At 67.0% G+C, this 20,678-nt stretch overlaps 2 protein-coding genes across 9 annotated transcripts; one reads left to right on the forward strand and one right to left on the reverse strand.

Moving 5' to 3' along the window:
* Positions 1-859: 859 nt before the first annotated feature.
* On the forward strand, positions 860-2,157 carry IL23A (interleukin 23 subunit alpha). The gene is made up of 3 exons (XM_008175275.2): positions 860-970; positions 1,436-1,579; positions 1,881-2,157. The coding sequence occupies exons 1-3, from the start codon at positions 878-880 to the stop codon at positions 2,028-2,030; spliced, it is 387 nt and encodes a 128-aa protein (XP_008173497.1). The 5' UTR covers positions 860-877; the 3' UTR covers positions 2,031-2,157.
* A 1,510-nt stretch (positions 2,158-3,667) lies between these two features.
* STAT2 (signal transducer and activator of transcription 2) lies at positions 3,668-19,166 on the reverse strand. Of its 8 annotated transcripts, none has more exons than XM_065576645.1 (25): positions 18,079-18,207; positions 14,818-15,041; positions 14,387-14,537; positions 13,876-14,041; positions 13,653-13,751; positions 13,304-13,396; positions 13,064-13,142; positions 12,431-12,516; positions 11,945-12,105; positions 11,229-11,387; positions 10,770-10,862; positions 10,458-10,517; positions 10,181-10,201; positions 9,664-9,757; positions 9,357-9,413; positions 8,909-8,992; positions 8,728-8,826; positions 8,284-8,419; positions 6,727-6,776; positions 6,556-6,644; positions 6,090-6,229; positions 5,639-5,827; positions 4,874-4,931; positions 4,294-4,586; positions 3,668-4,057 (listed from the first exon to the last, which is right to left on the reverse strand). In XM_065576645.1, the coding sequence occupies exons 2-25, from the start codon at positions 14,855-14,857 to the stop codon at positions 3,918-3,920; spliced, it is 2,637 nt and encodes an 878-aa protein (XP_065432717.1). In that variant the 5' UTR covers positions 14,858-15,041; positions 18,079-18,207; the 3' UTR covers positions 3,668-3,917. The 8 variants fall into 8 exon arrangements, with proteins under 8 accessions (XP_065432717.1, XP_065432715.1, XP_065432714.1 ...); XM_065576644.1 differs by lacking the exons at positions 14,818-15,041; positions 18,079-18,207 and adding an exon at positions 19,009-19,166 and having other exon boundaries at positions 3,777-4,057; positions 4,294-4,395; positions 4,429-4,586; XM_065576643.1 differs by lacking the exons at positions 14,818-15,041; positions 18,079-18,207 and adding an exon at positions 19,009-19,166 and having other exon boundaries at positions 11,945-12,093.
* Between the last annotated feature and the right edge of the window lie 1,512 nt (positions 19,167-20,678).

Genomic DNA, 20,678 nt, shown 5'->3' on the forward strand with positions numbered 1-20,678 from the left:
TGGAGGGCAGGGGGAGGGGCTGGTATTGCATCCATCTAGGGGGTGACCCCCCGAGCCTTGGGCCAGGTACACAGAGGAGTGTGCATCAGCTGAATGGGAATGAATGGGGGGGGGAAGGAATGGCTGGGGATGGGAGCCATGGGGACGTCTAGGGTGATGGACGGAGGTGGGGAGCAGCTGGAGAGATGGATGGAGATCAGGGGCCAGCTGGGGTGATGAATGGAGGGAGGGTTCGGGGGGGCCTGGCTGCAGCAATGGATGGAGGAGGGAAGCTGGGGGGGCTGCGATGGATGGAGGGGGGCTGGGGGGGGCCTGGCTGCGGCGATGGATGGAAGTGGGGGGCTGTGGGGGGCCTGGCTGCGGCGATGGATGGAGGGGGGAAGCTGGGGGGGCTGCGATGGATGGAGGGGGGCTGGGGGGGGCCTGGCTGCGGCGATGGATGGAGGGGGGCTGTGGGGGGAGTGGCTGTGGCAATGGATGGAGGGGAGCTGTGGGGGGCCTGGCTGCGGCGATGGATGGAAGTGGGGGGCTGTGGGGGGCCCAGCTGCAGCAATGGATGGAGGGGGGAAGCTGGGGGGGCTGCGATGGATGGAGGGGGGCTGTGGGGGGCCTGGCTGCGGCGATGGATGGAGGGGGGAAGCTGGGGGGGCTGCGATGGATGGAGGGGGGCTGGGGGGGGCCTGGCTGCGGCGATGGATGGAGGGGGGAAGCTGGGGGGGCTGCGATGGATGGAGGGGGGCTGGGGGGGGCCTGGCTGCGGCGATGGATGGAGGGGGGCTGTGGGGGGAGTGGCTGTGGCAATGGATGGAGGGGAGCTGTGGGGGGAGTGGCTGGCCCCAGCCCCAGGCTGACCCCGAGCTCTGCTGTCCCCAACCAGATGAACCTGGTGGAGGAGAAGCCCAGCGAGGACCTGACCCCCCAGATCCGGTGCAGCGACAACTGCGACCCCGCCAAGCTGGGCTCTGACCAGGTACCAGCCGGAAGGGCCCCAGGGTGGGGGGGATGGATGGGCGAGCTGGGGGCAGAGGGAGACGGGCGAGCTGAAGGGATGTGGGGGTAGGGCAGATGGGCGAGCTGGAGGGAGATGGGCTAGCTGAAGGGATGGGGGGGTAAGGGCAGATGGGCGAGCTGAAGGGATGGGGGGGAAGGGCAGATAGGAAGCGGGGGGGCAGGGAGGGAGAGAGATGTAGAAAATAATCATTCAGCCCCCCCCCCTCCAATAACATGCTCAGTGAATGAGGGGGATGGCGGGGCAGGGCGAGGGCTGATCCCCCCCCATAGCCGGGCCGGGGTCTCCCCCAGCCACGATGCCCCTGGACTCGGGAACAAGCCCCTAGTTGGGGGTGGGGAGCAGCAGGGATGGGGGCTCCCAAAGGAGTGGGAGCCAGAGACACCCCCCCCCCCGACACCGCCTCATACCCCTTCCCACCCCCAGAGCTGCCTGCGCCGGATCCGCAAGGCCCTGCAGCATTACCAGGCGCTGCTGGGCTCCGACGTCTTCGCCGAGCTGGGGGGCCCCGACACCAGCCCCATGGCCACACTACAGGGCGCCCTGGCCCAGCTGACCAGCCTCGTCCAGGTGAGAGGGGCCCCGCGACATGGGATCCACTGGCCCTGGGGGGGGGCGGGGGCTGGGGCCCACACGGGGCAAGGGGGGGCAGGGTGAATAACCCCCCCAGCAGCAGCAAGGGGCCTCTGGCAGCTCCAGTCAGCGCCACTCTAGGGGGGTCCCTCCAGGCCTTGGTGCCACCAAGCCCCCTGTGCCATCTTCCAAGGCCTATGCCAGGCTGGGGGGGGGAGGGGGGGGTTAGGGCTGGTTCCAGCTCCTGGGTCGGGGGCCACAGCGCCCAGCGTAACCCCACTGTCCTTTCGCCCAGCAGGATGGCAGCTTGGCCGAGGGGTCAGGGACCCCGCCGCAGCAGAGCCAGCCCTGGGAACGGCCCCTGCTCCGGCGCCGGATCCTCCACCAGCTCCGCTCCTTCTCAGCCGTGATGGCACGGGTCTTCGCCCACAGCGCGGCCACCCGCTAGGCCGGGGGGAGCATTTACCCAGGAGCGCCGGAGTCGATTCCACCCCAGCCGCGGACGCCCGGTGAAGCCAACCCTGAGCTCCGCCCACTTCTGGACTCTGTTTGGCGTAAAACGCCGCCCCCCCCCCCGTGTATTTATTGCCCGGCCAGGGGGTTATTTATGAGCAGCCGCTGTCTATTTATGCCCCCGCCGGGTGGCTATTTATGATATTTATCGGCGCCCCAGCCGCCAGGGCCTATTAAAGAGGTTTGATTTGTACAGACCGGCCTACGCCTCGTGCTGTTTGGGGGGTTTATTACACGTCTAGGAAGACCTTGGGGCAGCACAAAGAATTGGAAAGTCCTTGGGGGTCAGTCCAGAGCCCAACGCCGAAGGGTCCGCGGCTTCCAGCAGCCCGCACTTAACAAGGGTCCTCGGCCCCCCTCCGTCCTGTCTTCTGTTCCCGGGCAAACCTCAGCCCCTGGTCTTCCTCCTCCTTGGCGCGTTGTTCTCCAGCTGGTCGCACCTGGCCGGCTTCCTGCAGAGGGTCGGCCGACCAGGGGCAATAGTTGCTAGGATCCAAATGCCCAGGCCGTTGTCTTCTGGGCCTCTCCGGGGCAAGGGGCCCAGGCCCCAGGCAGCCTGGCATTGCCAGTCACACCTGGGTCGCTGCATGGAGTAAACTAGGTGTGGGGACGGGGGGAGGTTTACCATGCAGCACCTGGGGAAACTGAGGCACACACAGTCATCATACAAAATATTATGAAAAATTCCCAGCCACGTGACTGGCACCGGGTGGGGTGGGGGAGCTGGGGGTTGCACCCTTGGGCCACCAAGCTCAGGACAGGATCATCTCAGAGACCAACACCCAGCCCCCCACCCCAGCCTCCCTGCAGATGGGTCAGGGCCTCTCCAAGGACAGTGCCGGGGGCAGGGGTTTCTCCAAGGCAGGCAGCAGGGGCATCGTCCTCCCTGCTCAGCCCCCCCTCCCCCCCCCCCCACTTCAGGAGGAGGCAGTGTGGTTGAGGGGCAGGGGGGACATGGATGGACTGAGGGGCAAGACACCTGGGGTCTGCTCCTAGCTTTGACACCCTGGGAAGCCTCAAGCCAGTCCCAGCCCCTGGTGCACCCCCCGGGGGGGCGGGGGGGGGCTGCCTGGTAACACAGGCACACACCCCTCCCCCCAGGCTCAGCCCTCCCTGCTCCTCCCCACATCCAGGCCCCTCCCCCCACCCTGGAACCAGCCCAGCCTGGGGGCCTCAGGCCCCGGCAGCCAGCCAGGGCCCTGCTCCTGGCCTGGGGGGGGAGCAGAATTCTGCTTCGGTGAAGGGCCAGGGGCTCCCCTCCAGAGGGGGGGGGGGGACACCCCCCAGCTCTGCAACCTTGGGGGGGGGGGCAGGAATAGTAGGAGAGGGTGTGGTGCCCTCTGGTGGCCATCTAGAGCACAACAGCCCCTGGCAGCAGGAGGGTGCAGCCCACACAGGGCCCCCCCCCAAGGGTATTCACCCACGAAAGCTCATGCTCCAATACGTCTGTTAGTCTATAAGGTGCCACAGGACTTGTTACAGACCCAGACTAACAGGGCTACCCCTCTGATACTTGACAAGGGGGATAGACAGTTTGGGGGATGCCCCCCCCCCATCAGCACCACAGCGAGCTGGGGCAGGGCAGGTTTATTTACAAGAGAAAGAGTTCGTCTCACCCCTGGGGGGAACCACCTGCACCCCCAGCACTAAGGCCAGAAGCCCCCTAGCCAGAAAGGCCCGAGAACCATAGCCCCCCTAGGCCAATGGGAGGCCCCGAGGCCTAGCCGGAAGGCAGGGGAAGGGCAGAGCCAGGGCACCCCCCAATAAACGGGGGTGGGGAAAAGGCCCTGGCCTCCAAGCCCCCCAGCGAGGGGAGACGCTGTCACTGGAAGTCCTTGGAGTCGACCTGGAGCGGGGTGAGGTCGTTGGCCCCCAGGAACAAGGTGTTGACAGGCAGCCCCGGCGGGGGCATGTCGTCCGGCGGGAGCAGGTAGGGGTCCCCACCTCGGAGCACGTTGGAGCCTGCAAGAGAAGGGGAACCGGGCTCAGGGGAGCCGGGGGGGGGGGGGGGCGCAGGGCCTGGGGAAAAGGAACACAACCGGGGCTGGGACAGTGGGGGCTGCAGGTCGGGAGTGAGGGGCACTGGCAGAGCTGGGATGAGGGGGTTGGCCTCTTTACTCCCCGCACCCTCTTGGTGCCAAGCACCCTCCCCCCCTAGGCCCTGTCCCCGTCCCCCAGGGCAGGAATTGGAGACTCACCAGCCGGATCAAACCTCATCTGGTCCAGTTCTTGCTCCAGCGCTTCCAGCACCTCTTGAGTACTGGCCCCCGGCTCCAGCGCCTCCAGCCCATTGGCCCCCGGCTCCAGCCCATTGGGTCCCGGCTCCAGCGCCTGCTCCAGCGCCGGCTCCAGCCCATTGGGTCCCGGCTCCAGTATCTGCTCCAGTCCATAGGCCCCCAGCCCCAGTGCCTCCAGGTGATTGGCCGCCAGCCCCTCAGCTGCAGGGGGCACCGCCCCCATGTCCTCCGGGAGCCATGGCTCATGGGGCTGCCTAGGAAGAGAGGGGCCTGGCTTAGCGGGTGTGCAGCGGGGGAGGGGGTGCTCTCAGGAACGGGGAACCCCACCCAGGCCCCAAGCCCAGCTGGAGCGGGGAGGGGATTTGAAGGGCTGCGTAGCCCCGACTAGGGATGGGAGGGGAGGGGGTGTCGCTGGGAGTCCCCCGGGGGCAGGCCGGCCAGGGAGAGGGGCTGGGCCCTTGGATGGGGTGGGGGAGAAATCAGGTATTTCCTCTGAAGGGCTGGGGCAGCCCGCAGGGACCCCGGCGTCCGGCTCCCTCACCTGGAGGACACTCTGATCAGGCGCCGGTTCAGGTACTTCCTCTGCTCCAGCAGGTCCACTGGGGGGAAGGGGAAGAACAGAGGGGTCAGAGAGAGGGGAGCCAAGGCGAGAACCCCTCCCCCCCCCCGTGAGACCCTCCCCCCCCGCCACCAAACCAGCCGGGCAGCAATTCTCACCTCGGCCGCACATAGAGTAACGGAGTGTTGTACCAGGGCTGGGAGGAGTGAGGGGCACCGGCACAGCTGTGGGGCGGGGGGAGCCCAGGGCTGCGGGTCAGCAGTGAGGGGCACCGGCAGGGCTGGGGGGAGCCCAGGGCTGGGCTAGCAGGGGCTGCGGGTCAGGAGTGAGGGGCACTGGCAGGGCTGTGCGGAGGGAGCCCAGGGCTGGGCTAGCAGGGGGCTGTGGGTCGGGAGTGAGGGGCACTGGCAGAGCTGGAGGTGGGGAGCCCAGGGCTGGGCTAGGAGGGGCTGTGGGTCGGGAGTGAGGGGCACCGGCAGGGCTGGGGGGAGCCCAGGGCTGGGCTAGCAGGGGCTGCGGGTCGGGAGTGAGGGGCACCGGCAGGGCTGTGCGGAGGGAGCCCAGGGCTGGGCTAGCAGGGGGCTGTGGGTCGGGAGTGAGGGGCACTGGCAGAGCTGGAGGTGGGGAGCCCAGGGCTGGGTTGGAAGGGGGCTGTGGGTCAGGACTGAGGGGCCCTGGCAGAGCCGGGGAAGGGGGGAGCCCAGGGCTGGGCTAGCAGGGGCTGCGGTGGGAGGCGAGCGGCGGTACCTTCCCTCCTCTCGGTGTAGTACTTCCCGAAGGCCTCGTCCCGGGGCGTGCCGGGGTACAGGAACTTGAGGGGGTTCTCGGGGATGTTCTCGGCGGCCACCAGCTGGTAGTCGTGGATGATGTCAGGCAGCGGCAGCGACGTCAGCTCCGTCTTGGTGTAGGGCTCCACGGAACGGACCTTGGGCTGACCTGGGAGGGGGAGTCGGGGGGTCACTGCCAGGCAGAGCCCCAGAGATGGGACAGGCTGCACCAGGATCTCCCAGCGCTGGGAGGAGAACCCAGGAGTCCGGGTTCACAATGTCCCATTCCAACCATTAGGTAACACTGGCCCCGCCCCACGATAAATGGCACCCAGTGAGCCCGGACTCCTGGGTTCTCTTCCCCAGCGCAAGCGCCTGGCGACAGAAGAGCCTGGGGAGCAGGGGGGGGCCGCGCCCTGGGGCAGACCCACCTTTCTCCCCGGGCTCCACCCAGCTGCAGGTAATGCCGCCCTCGCGGCTGCTCTCGCTGAAGCGCAGCAGGAAGGTGCCCATCTGCTTCCTCTTCAGCAGCTGCCGTTCCCGCCTGCGGCTCACGAAGCCCATGATGTGCCTGGAGGGGAGCGGAGCGGAGCCTGGGTCAGCGGCCGGCTGGGCCCCCCGGAGGAGCCCCCCAGCGCCCCATCCCCACCACGCTCAGCACCCGGGATCCTCACTCCTCCGGGGCTGCACGGCCCCTGGCCCCTTTAGCTCCCCTAAATCCTCCTCCACCCCTACACACAAACCCCCATAATGGGCTGAGCTGGGCCCGGTTCAGGGTCTGGGGAAAGCCAGTGGGGGGAGCAGCTGCAGTTCTGGGTCTGACCACACGGGGGAGCAGGCACCCCATGCACTGCTCAGATCAGTTTCCCCCCCCCCGCCCTCCCGGCCAGCCCCTACCCGTCCTTCCAGAGCTGGGCCAGGTGGTCTCGGATCAAGCCCAGGATCCCGTCCAGCCAGGTCCAGAAGGAGAAGACGGGCGGGTTGTCCTGCAGCAAAGAGGAGGCGAGAGGCTGAGGGGGAGTTACGGGGGGAGGGGGAAGGGGACAGTCACACTCAGCAGCCACCTACCTTGGCGAACTTGGCCCAGGTCAGAGTGCTGGCGGGGGTGGCTTCCGGCCCTTTAAGATGGGGGCAGGAAAGAGAAAATTGCAGGGTGAATTAACGCAGCTTCTCTGGGGTCCTCATCCCCCTCCCCAGACTCAGCACTGACCCCCCCCCCGGCAGGGCCCATCGCTGTGACTGGGGGAGCGCCCTGTAACCCCCACATTCTGCGGGGACAGTGGCAGGTGTCGGGGCAGGGTTACCAGCTGCTGAAAGCCTCTGTTCTAGCGACGTGTGTGTTTATCATCAGGGCAGAGGAAATCATCAGAAGTGCGTTGTAGGGTTGTGGGGCTGGGAAGCGCCCAGAGACCAGCTCTCCAGAGACGACGACAAGGGGGAGAACCGATGCCGGGGGGGGGGGGTTGAACGGACGTCGTCCAGCAGAGAAATTACACACCAGGGTAGCGTGTCACCTTGTGGACTCAACAACACCCCCCAGACCTGCACTCGCCGAGCACCGGGACTGAGGGGATAAAACAGAACTCGGGGGCCCCACGCTGGGCCTTTCTCCTGCCCCCCCGTGCGGCCAGCAACAAGGACGCTCAGAAGACTGAAGACGCCAGCAGAGGAGACTGCCCCGGTTTCAGGGGTGGAACCTGTGTACTATGAACGGCAATATCCCGTGGGGTGAGGAAAACGGCTTCGTCGATGCTGCCCCGTCTCATAGGGTTGAGAGTTTAGACTGCGGGCTTAGGTCTTATTTTCTCTTGGTAACTAACTCGGACTTTTTCCCTATCACTTAAAATCTCTTTTGTAGTCGATAAACGTGTTTATCTTTGCCAGCGCGTTTGCCTGAAGCGTCTGGTAAGGGGGTTTACTCAGGATGGCAAAGGCTGGTGTACGTCCACTTTCCATTGACGGAGTGGGGAATCAATTAATAAATTCGCACAGCTCGTCTTGAGCGGAGCAGGACGGTATATTCCTGGGGTACAGGGCTGGGAGCTGGGGGGATCTGGCTGGTTCCTTTCTCTGTGAGATTCACAAGTGGCTCTGGGAGCGTTCACACAATGGAGCTGGGTGTGGGGCTCCACGCGTGGTTGTGCTGAGGGATCCCAGCACCCAGAGGGGTTTGCTGCTTGTCACCAGTAAGGCATTGCGAGAGACAGCCCAGATTAGTGAGTTAACGGGGGCACAGCGCTGCACCCCGGGGATCCCGTCACAATCGCCCCCTCCCCCCCCGACGCTGCAGAGGGGAAAGTGGGGTACAAGGAGAAGTGACTCCCCCAAGGTCAGACTTGGGAGGAGAACCCAGGTGTCCCGGCACGCCCTGTGCCACTCCTCCCACCCTCGCTGCCCGCCCCACACATATGGGAGGGGGCAGCGCAGAGGCCAGGGGGTCCAGCCCAGCTGCTCTGAGCCCCGTGGACTTAGGGGTCTTCCCTTTAGACTCACCCTCCCCTCAGCGCTGCCCAGAGACCCCGGTGATGGGCTACGGCCGGGACAGACCTGGGCCTTCCCCCCCAGGGGAGTCTCTGCCTTGCAGCCCGTAGGGGTGATAGCCAGGTGCTGACCCCCCCACGTTACCAAAGAGCTTTTCCGCCAGCATGTGCAGCTGCTCCTTGTCCAGCCCGCGCTCGGTGGCGGCTGAGAACTGCCAGTTCAGCACCTCGGCCAGCTGGGCCCAGGAGGCGGCCGGCGGCGCGGAGAAGAACAGCTGGTTCTGCAGGGAGAGAGGGGGGTTACGGGGGGAGCTGGGACACCCCGGAACCGGATCGGGGCCCCACCAGGCCCTGCTGCTGGAGCGGTGTGTGTGGGGGGGCGTATGGGGCCACAGGGACGTGGCTGCAAGGGGCCCTCACCCCTGGGCATAGCCGCGGCGGTGGTGGGGAACGCAGCCCACCCTGGGCCGAACCGCACAAGAGGAAGAGATGCCCCACCCCCAAACTGTGGTGTCCTGACCCCCCCCCCGCCCCCCCACGCTGTGCCGAACACCAGCCCCTGGCCAGCCTGCTGGGGGGAGCCCCTCACCTTGGGGTCTGGGCTGAGCATGTTGAACCAGAGCACGGAGGCCCAGGCGCTGGAGAGCTGGTTGTTGCTGGAGATGATCACCACGGGCAGGGTGGACGTCTGCGGGGGGGAGGGGAGAGCCATCAGCGGGGGAGGGGGGAAGCAAACGAGACACCCTCCCCCCCAGCCCCTCCTCACCCACCTGCAGCTCCAGCACCAGCTCCTGGTACTTATAATCCAGTGTGAATGTGATGAGGTGCAGCTCCTCCGTGACGGCCAGCAGGCCCTGGAACAGAAACAGGGGGGGGGGGGTCAGCCAGGGGCGACCCCTCCGGCCACAGGGGGCTTCAGCGCCTCCCAGGGGGTCCCCGCAGAGGGACGACCGCACTGGGTCCGGGTTTGTAAGGGAGGTCGTGACCCAGCGGGGGGGAGGGGGCTGAAGGGGGGCTGGGCACATCCAGGGGCGGCAGTGGGTCCCATCTGGGGTAGAAGCCCAGGGGGCAGCATGGGGGGGGGACTGTCCTCATTGAACCCACTGTCAGCTCTCCTCCCCCTGCCCAGCTCTGCCCTGGGGCTAGACCCCCCAGGCCTGGCTGTAGGCGGCAACCCCCCCCCCCCCCCAGCCAGCAGGGCACACGCAGGAAACCCACCTCGCTGGCACCTTTGCTGCCTTTGCCCGAGGCCCCGGCCCTCTGGTCCTTCAGCGACTTCAAAGGAGAGAGGGTGGAGGTCAGCGTTTGGCCCCTGCCCGCCCCGCCCAGCCCGCAGCAGGGGGGCCACGGGGCCAAACCACCTGCCTGGGGCAGGGCTCCCCACTCCCCCTCCCCAAGCTGAGAACCCAGGCGTCCGGGCTCCGCACCCCACTCACCCTCTGCTCCCCCGTCCATTGAGAACCCAGGCATCCGGGCTCCCCAGCCCCTCCCCAAGCGTCCCGTCCCCCCCGCGCCTGGCCCGTACTATGTGCCGGAAGTCGCAGACCAGCCCCTCCATCTGCGGATCATCCTGGACCAGTGTCTTGCTGGTGGACGTCAGGATGTTGAATTTCCGGAACCTGCGGGGAGACGCGAGAGGGGCGGGGCCGTGAGGCCGGCCGGGCCGCGCTGGGGCAGAGACCCGGGTTCGAGTCCCGGCCGTCATACAGGAGCAAGGCCATGGGCTGGGCGGGGCCAGAGACCCCGGTGATGGGCGCCCAGTAAATACCCAGAGGCCCTAGGCCAAGCGCATGGGGGGCGCTGCCGGCCAGAGGGCAGCGCTCAGCCCCAGGCACCTCGGCTGGAGCAGAGCCGGGGCTGGGAACAAACTGGACCCCCGCCCCCTGCCCATGTCAGGGCTGGTGCCCCCTAGAGGGGAAAGGCCCCGAGCCCCCCAGTCCCTGCCCTGGGGCCAGATGGGAGCCAGCGCCCCCTAGAGGGGAAAGGCCCCAGGTCCCAGTCCGGCCCGTCCCCTCCGAAGGTCTCTCCGGCCTGGCGCTCACCCTTTCACGTCGGGGGGATGCCTGCAGGGGGAAAGACAGGACACCATCAGTAAACCAACTGCTTTCACCGGGGACCCTGCCCCCCAGCTCCCCCCGCAGGGCTCCCCTCCCCAACCAGGGTTTCCTTGTGCCCTCAGTGCTGGGTTCCCATCCCCCAGGCAGAGCCCCCTGCCCCCCACCCGTCAGGCTCCCTGCCTTGTGGCCTCCAGGCCTCGGGGAGGGGGGAAGGGGGTTAAGGCCCTCACGGGGGGGGGGGGGGGGGGGGGAGATGACTCACTGGTCGAGGACGATTTTCACCTCCAGCCGATGGCTTCGATCCTGCAGCTTGACCAGGAGCCTGCGTGGAGAGGAGCCCATCATCCTGGTCACTGGCCTGGCAGGGCACATGGCCTGCATGGCGGGGGGGGGGGGGGGGGGGCACTCTGCCCCCAGGCCCACCCGCTCCCAACGGGGCCCATCCTGCCAGGGCCAGAAGCAGGGATCTGCCCGGGGGGGGGGGGGGGGGGGGTGTTGTGGAGTAAGCGCCAGCCCCCCCCCCCCCCGCACAGGATGGTCGGGGAGGCTGGGCGGGGGGGGGAGGGGGGCTCACCTGGCGCGGACGGAGAATTTGCTGCCAGTTTTCAGCACCAGGGGCCTCCGGTTGGGGAACGGCATAATGGGCTGGATTTCCACCACGAAGGCACTGGGGGGGGGGGGGGGGAGGCGTTAGCACCCTGGGGTGCCCCCAACCCCCCTCCCCCAATACCAAATAGCCCAGCAACCACCAACTCTGTGGCCTGAGCCGGCCAGGTCTCTGCACCAAGGAGCCCCTCCCGCATGCATCTGTGGGGCGGCCCCCCACCCCTCCCACACCAGCCCCCCACGCAGCCCCATGCTCCTCGGGGCAGCCCCCCCGCCCCCGCACGTATCCTCCCACCTCCTGCCTCGCTCCTAGGGGCAGCCCCTGCTCCCCTATGCACCAGCCCCCCAGGCACACCAATGCTCCTATGGGGCAGCCCCCCAGCCGCCATGTACCACCCCCCCACCTCCCAGGCACTGCCCCCAGCACCTCCTCAAGAGGCAGGCGAGCTGCTCCTGCAGCCGGCTCTCCAGCAGGGGTCGCTGCGTGGTCAGCGGGTCGTGCTGGTAGGTGAGCTTGACATGCTGGTCGCCCAGGGCCCGCAGGAGACGCCAGAGCTGGAACAGCACCTCGGCCGCCCCCGTGAACCTGCGGGCGGAGAGGAGCCGGGTCAGCCCGGGGTGGGGGGACCCCTCCGGGCCGGGGAGCCGCGGCACCCAGCGGGATACACACAAGGCGGCCCAGAGACCCCCAGCCCGGGCCAGCCCGGGGACGTCCCCAGAGAGCGGCTGTGAGCGTCTGCCCGTGGGACCCGCTTCCCCCCCAGGCAACCACTCGCTCGTTTCTCTTCCCTAGGTAATAAACCGCGGGCTCCTGTCGGACGGCGCCGGGCCCGGATCTCGGGGGACGTGCCTGGTCCTTTGGGACGCGGAGTCACCTGAACATTGGGGCGATAAGGGACCGTCGGTGCCGAGGGAGGGAGACAGGCCGCAGAGCCCCAGGGGCGGGCTGGGACGCTGGGGGCGTCACCCTTGTCCCTGGGTTGGGGACCTCGAATTGCAGAGCCAGTCTGGGGTTTGCGCTCGGCTTTGGGGTCTGGCCGGCGCCTGACCCCCTCCCCCAGCTGGTGAAAGGGTCCCAGACTCCCGAGGGGAGGGGGAGGCAGCATCCTCCCTGCCCCCCCCCGCCCCCCAATCACCCCCTACCAGGTCTCCAGGCGGCTCAGGCTGGTGTCGCAGGCTGCCCCGATGCAGGCCCTCCGCTGCCGGTCCTTCCACTCGGCCAGCTCCTCCAGCAGGAAATCCCGCAGCGTCTCGCAGCGGCCCAGCAGCTCCTGCGCCCGGGCCAGCACGTCCTGCCAGAGACACTGTGTCCGTTGTGACCCCGGGCGACCCACGGGGGGGGAGGGCCTTGCCCTACTGGCTCCTGAGAACCCCATGGGGAAGACACCAGCCCCCCTGGGGTGACCGGCCATGCACAGCTCCCAGCACGACACTGAGCCCGGCCCAGCTGGGAGGCAGCTCCTGGGAAACTGAGGCACGTCCGGACAAGACCCAGTGGGGAAGGGACCCAGGAAAACCAGCCCCCAGAGAAGGTGTATGTGGGGGGGGGGTGACTGCCGCCTTGATCCAGCTGCCCCAAGGACCCACGGAGCCCCCCAGGCAGGGGGCTGGCCCCATGCGGAGCCTCACCTTGCGGCTCCGGTCCAGGTTGTTCAGCATGGCCTGTAGCTGCTCCGTCTGGCGGGCCAGCTCGGGGCTGGGGGAGGCGCCATTCGCTGGGGAGACGGCAATAGGGCGCAGTGAGGGGGGGGGGGGGACACAGGAACGGCAGCCATGGGTCAGAACCCACCCCCTGCTGTGCCCCCCACCCCCGGCCCCCTGCAGCACAGCGCCCCCCATTGAGCCCTCGCCCCACCCCCTGCAGTGCCCCCCGCCCTACCCTCTGCAGCGCTGCATCCCCCACTGAGCCCTTCACCCGCTAGCTCCTCTCTGGAACGGGGGGGGACAGGGGGCAGTGCTGACTGCAAGTGGAGAGCGCCCCCAGCCCATAGAACAGGAGGCCTCAGCCCCCTAGCGCCGCACTGGGGCACGGAGGGCGGCGCTGGCTCTGGGGAGGAGCTCTCCTCTCCGAGTCGCCCCCCACCCGCTCCTGGCCTGGCTCTGCCCCTGTTCAAAGGGAAGGCAAAGGCCTGCACCCACCGGGCTCTCCAGCGTCCCCAGCCCGGCCGCTCCAGCACACTGGGGTAGAGCAGGCAGGGGGGACCCCCCACCCCTCGCCAGCCAGCCGGGCCCTGCCACGCTCTGCCCGCCCGGGCTCCTCACCAACCATACGGTGCATCTTATAGCGGAAATCGAAGGTGTCCTGCAGCTCCTCCAGGTCCCGCACTTCGCGATCCAGCTCCTGGGGGGGCCAAGGGAACCGGTTCAGGGGCAGGGAGCGCCTGGGGCACGGGCACTGGCACAGCCCGGCTGGCACCTGGGGCCTGGAGCCACCTGGTCGCAGGTTCAAAGCCAGCTCCGGGCGGGGAGGGGGAGCATACGAGATAGCCGGGCCGTACCCACCTGCACCGCTGTCCTGATCTCCGCCAGGCGCCGCTCGATCTTCTGCTGCCGGTCCGTCTCCATGGGGGCACTGGACGGCGGCTGCGCTGCGGCCTGCAGGGGGCGCACAAGGGACAGGCCCCTTTTAGCCCCACCGGCGCCGCGCCCCATGCTGGGATCCCTGCCCCACCCCCCCAGACAGAGCCAGCCGCAGGCCGGGGGAGGAAGGGCCCCGGGCGAGGAAACGGATACCCAGGAGATGGGCTCTCCCCATATGCGGTGGTAGGGGGGCGCTGTGCTGCGGGAAGCCGGGGGGTTGGGGGGAGAAATACCAGGAGCCCCCGGATCAGCCCCCCCCGGCCCTGCTTACCTGCTGGGCCGCGAGCCCCCTGCTCAGAATGGCCTTCTCCTCCCGCAGCAGGTTGGCGATGACGTTGGCCAGCTGCTCCGGGCACTCCTGGTAATTGGCCTGGACGAGAGCATGGGGGGGTGGGTCAGCAGGGCCATGGCCAGCCTCCCCCCCCCCCAGCAGCCTCCCGCCGCCCCCAGCAGCCTCTCCCACACCCCCCCCCCCGCAGCGCCCCGCTCCCTACCTGCAAGTTGAGCTTGGACTTGCGCAGGTTGTGCTTGAGCACGAAGTCGTCCTCGCTGGCCCCGAAGCGGCTGTACTGGTCGTCCAGCAGGGCCAGCAGGGTGTGGAAGAGCATGTGGGCCTGGGCAGAGTGCGGCTCGGCCGCGGGAGGCTCGGCCGCCCGGCTCCTGGGGCAGAGACAAAGGGGCGCACTGCAGTGCCCCTTCCTGCCTGTTCCCCACAACTCCAACGGGGGATCCATGGGGCCGCGCCAGGAGAGGCACCCGGGGGTCTTTGGCTGCATGCTCTGGGGGAGCCCCCAGCTGAGCTAATCCCTGGGGACCCACCCACCTTCTCCTGCTATCCCTTCCCTCGCGTCAGGGGGCATCTTTCCCCTCCCCCGACCCCCCAAATCAGACACACTCCCCCCACGTTAGAGCTGAGACAACCCCTGTGGATTGCGGGTCCCAAGTGTTGACTCCCCCCTCACCCCACCCCTCGGTTAACCCTTCCCTCCCCAGCCCGGCAGTTACCAGTTCTGGTCTTCGAGCCAGGGGGCCAGGTACTGCCGCACATCCATGGGCAGGTGGTCCTCCGAGTACAGCTGGTGCACCTGCTCCAGGTAGGTGTTCTCCAGCTGCTGGACCTCCTGCCACTGGGCCATGGTGGGGCCGTCCCCGGCGTCTGGGAAGGCAAACCAGGGCAGCTGATGAGTGGGGAACCCCCCTTCACACCCAGCCCAGGACACCAGCAAGACGAGGACACCAGGCCACAGAGACCGGGGCTGGGACACGGGGCCCATCCCCTCCGATCCAGCCCCAAGGTGGGGACTGGCTGGCGGGGGGGGGGGGGGGCTCCCCAGGGGTCAGGGCCCAGCCCCGCCCCCATCCTGGCTGTTCTTAGAACCACAGAGAGGCCCAGAAGTGATGCAACCCCCTACACCCCGCACCGCATCCCTGCTCACATCTGGGGCCGCTGCTCCTGGCTGGTGGATGCAGCTGCATTAGTGACACCTTATTTTGGTGGTTGTGTAGATCAATCTCTGATAATTTTCATATGACTTTACATTGTGCCTCTTCATATAACCTTGTGGTGGGTCTACCCACGTGTGACCTCTGTTTTCATGGGACTTTGTATCAAAACCTCATTTAGAAACTTTGCATTGCCCTTGGTAGAATATTATAGCCCCTAAGGATAGAATAAGATAGAAGAAAAATTTCTGTTTGCTAGCAGTAGAACAAGAGCTCTCCTCCCCCCCCCCACTCTTAATCAATTGCCCTGTTGAATGAATGAGGTGTGGATGAGCAAGGCATGGAAGGCAGCACCTCCAGACAGCCTCAACTGTTGGAGAGGGGCTGGGAGCCAGACCCAAGGACAATAAAACGTGTCAAGTGGGCTCATTAAAGACAAGCAGACATACCGAGGGCCTGGGGGGGGGGGGGGTTAGAAGCAAGCACCTTCTTTTGGAAACACCCTCTTTGCAACATTGGGAAAACACTCAAAAGAAACAACAAGGAGTCTGGTGGCACCTTAAAGACTAACAGATTTATTTGGGCATAAGCTTTCGTGAGTAAAAACCTCACTTCTTCGGATGCAAAAAAGTGAGGTTTTTACTCACGAAAGCTTATGCCCAAATAAATCTGTTAGTCTTTAAGGTGCCACCAGACTCCTTGTTGTTTTTGTAGATACAGACTAACACGGCTACCCCCTGATACTTGACTCAAAAGAAAGCAGCACAAAGGACCAATGGACACAGACACAGAGTTTGAATCTGGTCTAGATTTGCATAAGAGGAAAGCTGCTATAAAAGTGAGGTGTCTTGCAGAGGACCCCGGGTCTCGTCTTGTCAACATGGGAGCATCGATCCGGATCGGCAGAAGCCCGGCTCCGCCCCCTCCCCCATCTAACTCACCTGGCCAGTGAAGTTAAGGGGAGCAACTAATTGGTAACAACAAGACGGAGTGTGTTTGTGTGTGTGTGTGTGTGTGTGAGAGTGTAAGTGTAATATAACACAGTGTTAATGAATACATGTATTACTAATAAATGTGGCGTTTTGTCTTATTCCCCCTGAAAAGATCCTGGGCAGTACTTTAAGTACAACAGTTGGCATTCCCGCCCCCTCCCTCCCACCAGCCAGTCCCTGCCCTGGGGCCAGATTGGAGCTGGCACCCCCTGGAGGGGAAAGGCCCCGTGTCCCATCCCCCCTGCCAGCCAGTGCCCGCCCTGGGGCCGGCGCCCCTAGAAGGAAAAGGCCCCGTGTCCCTGACTCACAGGGAGTGCCCACGCCTGGGGCCTGCGCCGTTCCCGGCTCTGCACCCACCACGGGAAACAGCCGCTGCTGCCTTGGCAGGATCAGACGCTGGCCCGGTGGCTCTAAGCCAGCCCCCTCCCAGCCCTGACCCCCAGGGTGCTGCTGGGCCAGGCTCTGCTCTGTATGGAAAGGGGATGCTGGAGACACGCCCCCCCCCCAGCACTCCCAGCTCAAAACAGCCCCTGCTTTCCTTTGGGGCAAGAATCCAGCCTGAGCTCCCGCCCCCAGCTCTGCCAGTGCCCCTCACGCCCGACCCGCAACCCCCTGCCCGGCTACCCCACTGCCAGCTCTGCCAGTGCCCCTCACGCCCAACCCACAGCCCCTGCTGTCCCAGCCCTGCCCCCCAGCTCTTCCGGTGCCCCTCACTCCCGACCCACAGCCCCTGCTGTCCCAGCCCTGCCCCCCCCCCCCAGCTCTGCCGGTGACCCTCACTCCCAACCCACAGCCCCTGCTGTCCCAGCCCTGCCCCCCCCCCCCCAGCTCTGCCGGTGACCCTCACTCCCGACCCACAGCCCCTGCTAGCCCAGCCCTGCCCCCCCCCCCCCCCCCAGCTCTGCCGGTGACCCTCACTCCCGACCCGCAGCCCCTGCTAGCCCAGCCCTGGATCCCAGCCCAGGATAAAAGGAACCCCCCAGGTGGATTCAAAGCAGCAGAGTGATTTGGCACAGTTGGCAGAGGGCACCCCTTGCCCCTCCCAAGTCATTACAGTCTCCCTAGCTTTGCCCGTGGGGGCCTGGAGGCCGGAACGCCCCACTGCTGCCAGCAGGAGCTGCCGCCCCCGACCCCAGCCTGGCTTCATTCCCGTGGGTGTTCGAGAACTCGCCCAAACAGCAGCATGTGGATGTGAAACTAGGAGAGGAAACTCAGGCGCAGACGGTACCAAAACAAACCACATGCCCCCAGCCGCGGCCCCGGCACCCGACAGGCCCTACGCCCCCGAGGGCCCGGGCCAAACGCTGGGCGCCGGGAACATGAGTGCTCCAGTTACAGCAAAGCACCCCCAACTGGCCCTGAAGCCGCTCGCTTTGGGGCCCTGGAGCTGGAAAATGTTTTGTCTCTTTAAGGGCATGAACAGCACAACTCCTTGGGACCCCAGGGCTGGGCTAGCAGGGGCTGCGGGTCGGGAGTGAGGGGCACCGGCAGAGCTGGGGGTGGGGACCCCAGGGCTGGGCTAGCAGGGGCTGCGGGTCGGGAGTGAGGGGCACCGGCAGAGCTGGGGGTGGGGACCCCAGGGCTGGGCTAGCAGGGGGCTGCGGGTCGGGAGTGAGGGACACTGGCAGAGCTGGGGGGAGCCCAGGGCTGGGCTAAGAGGGGCTGCAGGAAACAGCCAGGGTTGACAGGGACCCACCAAATGCCCTCTAGTTCCGTCCCTAACTTCCACGCCAGCCTCCCTCCATTGGCCTGGCTCCCAGCAGCTTGGCACCGTCAGCACTTCCAGCCATTTCCCAACACCCCCCCGCCGAGCAGGGCCCAAATCGTGTTCTGAGGCGCCTTGTTCCCCTTCGCCGACCCGCCAGGGAAGGGACAGGCCTGGGCCTGGCTAGACACGACCCCATGGGACCTTCTGGCCTCCAAGCCTCTGTCACCCCAGGCCCGCCGGGGCCGAGTACGAGCCCCGTCCTCTCCTCCTCGGACCCCCCCCGGTCAGCTCCCGTGGGGTTAAACCCTTCCGGGTGGGCAGAGGAGGGATTCGGTGCAGCCGAGGGCAGCGCCAGGCGGATTTCTGCCCCCGCCCAGGGGCTCAGGCAAGGAGTTCAGAGCCAGCTTTCAGGCAGGCCATCCCAGCTACCCCGAAGTGGGGTTTGCTCGTCGGCGTTTGGGATTCCCCAGCGAGCTCCCCAAAGGGAAGCCGGGGGCTGGTCGGGAGGGGCCCTGCGGGGGGCACCCAGCTGCCCACCGTGGCTGGGATCTCACCATGCACAGGCAGAGCCGGGCAGCGTCGCCTACATCACCAGAAACCCGGGGGAGAAGGAAACTGAACTCGAGTCAGTTCCCTGACCCGGAGGGGGAACTTTTCTTAGCTCCACCCCACAGGGGACACCTGCTCTGCAGCCGGTGCCAGACGCTGTCCAGAGCTGCGCCACCTCGCCCCGGTCATGCCAAGGCAGCCCCGTCCCGCCCCCTTCCCCACAGGGGCTCAGAACATAGCGGTTCGGGAAGGGCGCGTGGGGGGTAACATTGGCCAGGAGGCTCCTGCCCCATGTGGGAGGGCACCATGACAGCCAGCCCCCCACACACACACCCTGGTGCTGAAAGACTCATCAGCTGGCACTGAGACCAGCCCCCCAGATACCCCTACCCTGCCCTCTGCTCCCCCTGTCCTGCCCCCAAACCCCCCAGTGCCCCTCCAGAAACCCCCAGTGCTGGGCCCCCCAGATACCCATCCTCTGCACCCAACCCCCCCCAGTGCCCCCCCATAGCCAGGCCCCCCAGATACCCCTCCCCTGCCCTCTGCCCCCCTTTGTCCTGCCCCCAAACTCCCCAGTGCCCCCCAGAAATCCCCCATAGCCAGGCCCTCCAGAAACTCCTCCCCTCCCCCGCCCCACCCCCAAACTCCCCAGTGCCCCCCAGAAATCCCCCAAGCTCCTCATAGCCGGGCCCCCCAGAAACCCATCCTCTGCCCCCAAACTCCCCAGTGCCCCCCAGAAACCCCCCATAGCGGGGCCCCCCAGATACCCCCCATAGCGGGGCCCCCCAGATACCCCTCCCCTGCCCTCTGCTCCCTGCCCCCAAACCCCCCAGTGCCCCCCCATAGCCAGGCCCCCCCGATACCCATCCTCTGCCCAGTGCCCCCCAGGAACCCCCCAGAGCCAGCCCCGCCCCCTCACCGAGCCGGGCCGCTACCTCCCAGCTGCGCGGACCAGCTCGCAGGTCCCTTAAGGTTGCCGTGCCGGGCGCCGCGCGGCCCTCCCGCCGCGCAGGGAGCCGCTCTTCCGTGTGCGGAGGAGGCCCCGCCCCTGCCCGGCGCTGGTTGGTGGAGAGGCGGGGCGGGACACGCCCCTCCCGGCAGCTGCGGCGGGAGGGGCGGCGCCAGGCGGAAAAGCCGAGCCCGAAGCAGGAGCGAGCCGACCGACTTCCCAGAAATTACGTCACGGGGAAGGAGGGTCCTGGGAAAGGGGGCGGGGCCTAAATGGGAAAAAGAGGGCAGGAGGGGGCGGGGCCTAGAGAAGAAGGGGAGGGGGAGCGGACATGCGGGGGAGGAGCAGGAGAGGGAGTGAGAGAGAAGGGTGGAGGTGGGAGGGGGAGAGAGGGGAGCAGGGAGAGGAAGGAGGGGGGAGATGGGAGCAGGAGGGAGAGGGAGCAGAGAGGAGAAGGAGGGGAGGGGGAAGGGGGAACAAGGAGGGAGGTGGGAGCAGGTGGGAGAGAGAAGGGGGGAGGGGGAGGTGGGAGCAGGTGGGAGAGAGAAGGGGGGAGGTGGGGGAGGGGAGGGGGAGCAGGGAGGTGGGAGCGGAAGAGGGAAGGGGAGCAGAGAAGAGAAGGAGGGAGCGGGAGAGGGAGGGGGAGCAGGGAGGGGAAGGAGGGGAGAGGTGGGAGCAGGAGGGAGAGAGAAGGGGGGAGGTGGGGGAGCAGGGAGGTGGGAGTGGGAGAGGGAGGGGAGCAGAGAGGAGAAGGAGGGGGAAGGGGGAACAGGGAGGGGGTGGATGGGGAGGTGGGAGTGGGAGGGAGATGGGGGAGGTGGGAGCGGAAGAGGAGGGGGAGCAGAGAGGAGAAGGAGGGGAGGGGGAAGGGGGAACAAGGAGGGGGTGGATGGGGAGGTGGGAGCAGGTGGGAGAGAGAAGGGGGGAGGGGGAGCAGGGAGGTGGGAGTGGAAGAGGGAAGGGGAGCAGAGAAGAGAAGGAGGGGGAGAGGGAGGGGGAGCAGAGAGAAGGAGGGGAGGGGGAAGGGGAACAAGGAGGGGGTGGATGGGGAGGTGGGAGAGAGAAGGGGGGAGGGGGAGCAGGGAGGTGGGAGTGGAAGAGGGAAGGGGAGCAGAGAAGAGAAGGAGGAGGAGAGAGAGGGGGAGCAGAGAGGAGAAGGAGGCGGAGGGGGAAGGGGAACAGGGAGGGGGTGGATGGGGAGGTGGGAGCAGGAGGGAGAGAAGGGTGGAAGGGGAAGGAGGGGGAGCGGGAAGGGCGGGAGCAGGGACACCCATAGCCCGTGCACTGCACCGGGCCCAGGCACTGAACCGAGGGGATGGGACCTTCCACCACTTGCCTGGAGCCAGAGTTCACCTGCACACAGGTGGGGGGACCTGGCAGGCGGCTGCTTTCAAGCCCTGCCCTTGTGCACCTAGCGCTGGGCACCTGTGGATCTCAAAGCACTTGACAAACGGGCCCAAGTTAGGACCAGAACCCAGGAGGCCTGGCTCCCACAGCCCCTGCTTTCCTGCTGCGCTCACTCCCAGCCCGGAGCCGGCACAGAACCCAGGAGTCCTGGCTCCCAAAGCCCCTGCTTTCCTGCTGCGCTCACTCCCAGCCCGGAGCCGGGCACAGAACTCAGGAGTCCTGGCTCCCACAGCCCCTGCTTTCCTGCTG

The sequence above is a fragment of the Chrysemys picta genome, chromosome 22 (assembly GCF_011386835.1).
Source record: "Chrysemys picta bellii isolate R12L10 chromosome 22, ASM1138683v2, whole genome shotgun sequence".
Taxonomy (NCBI): domain Eukaryota; kingdom Metazoa; phylum Chordata; order Testudines; family Emydidae; genus Chrysemys; species Chrysemys picta.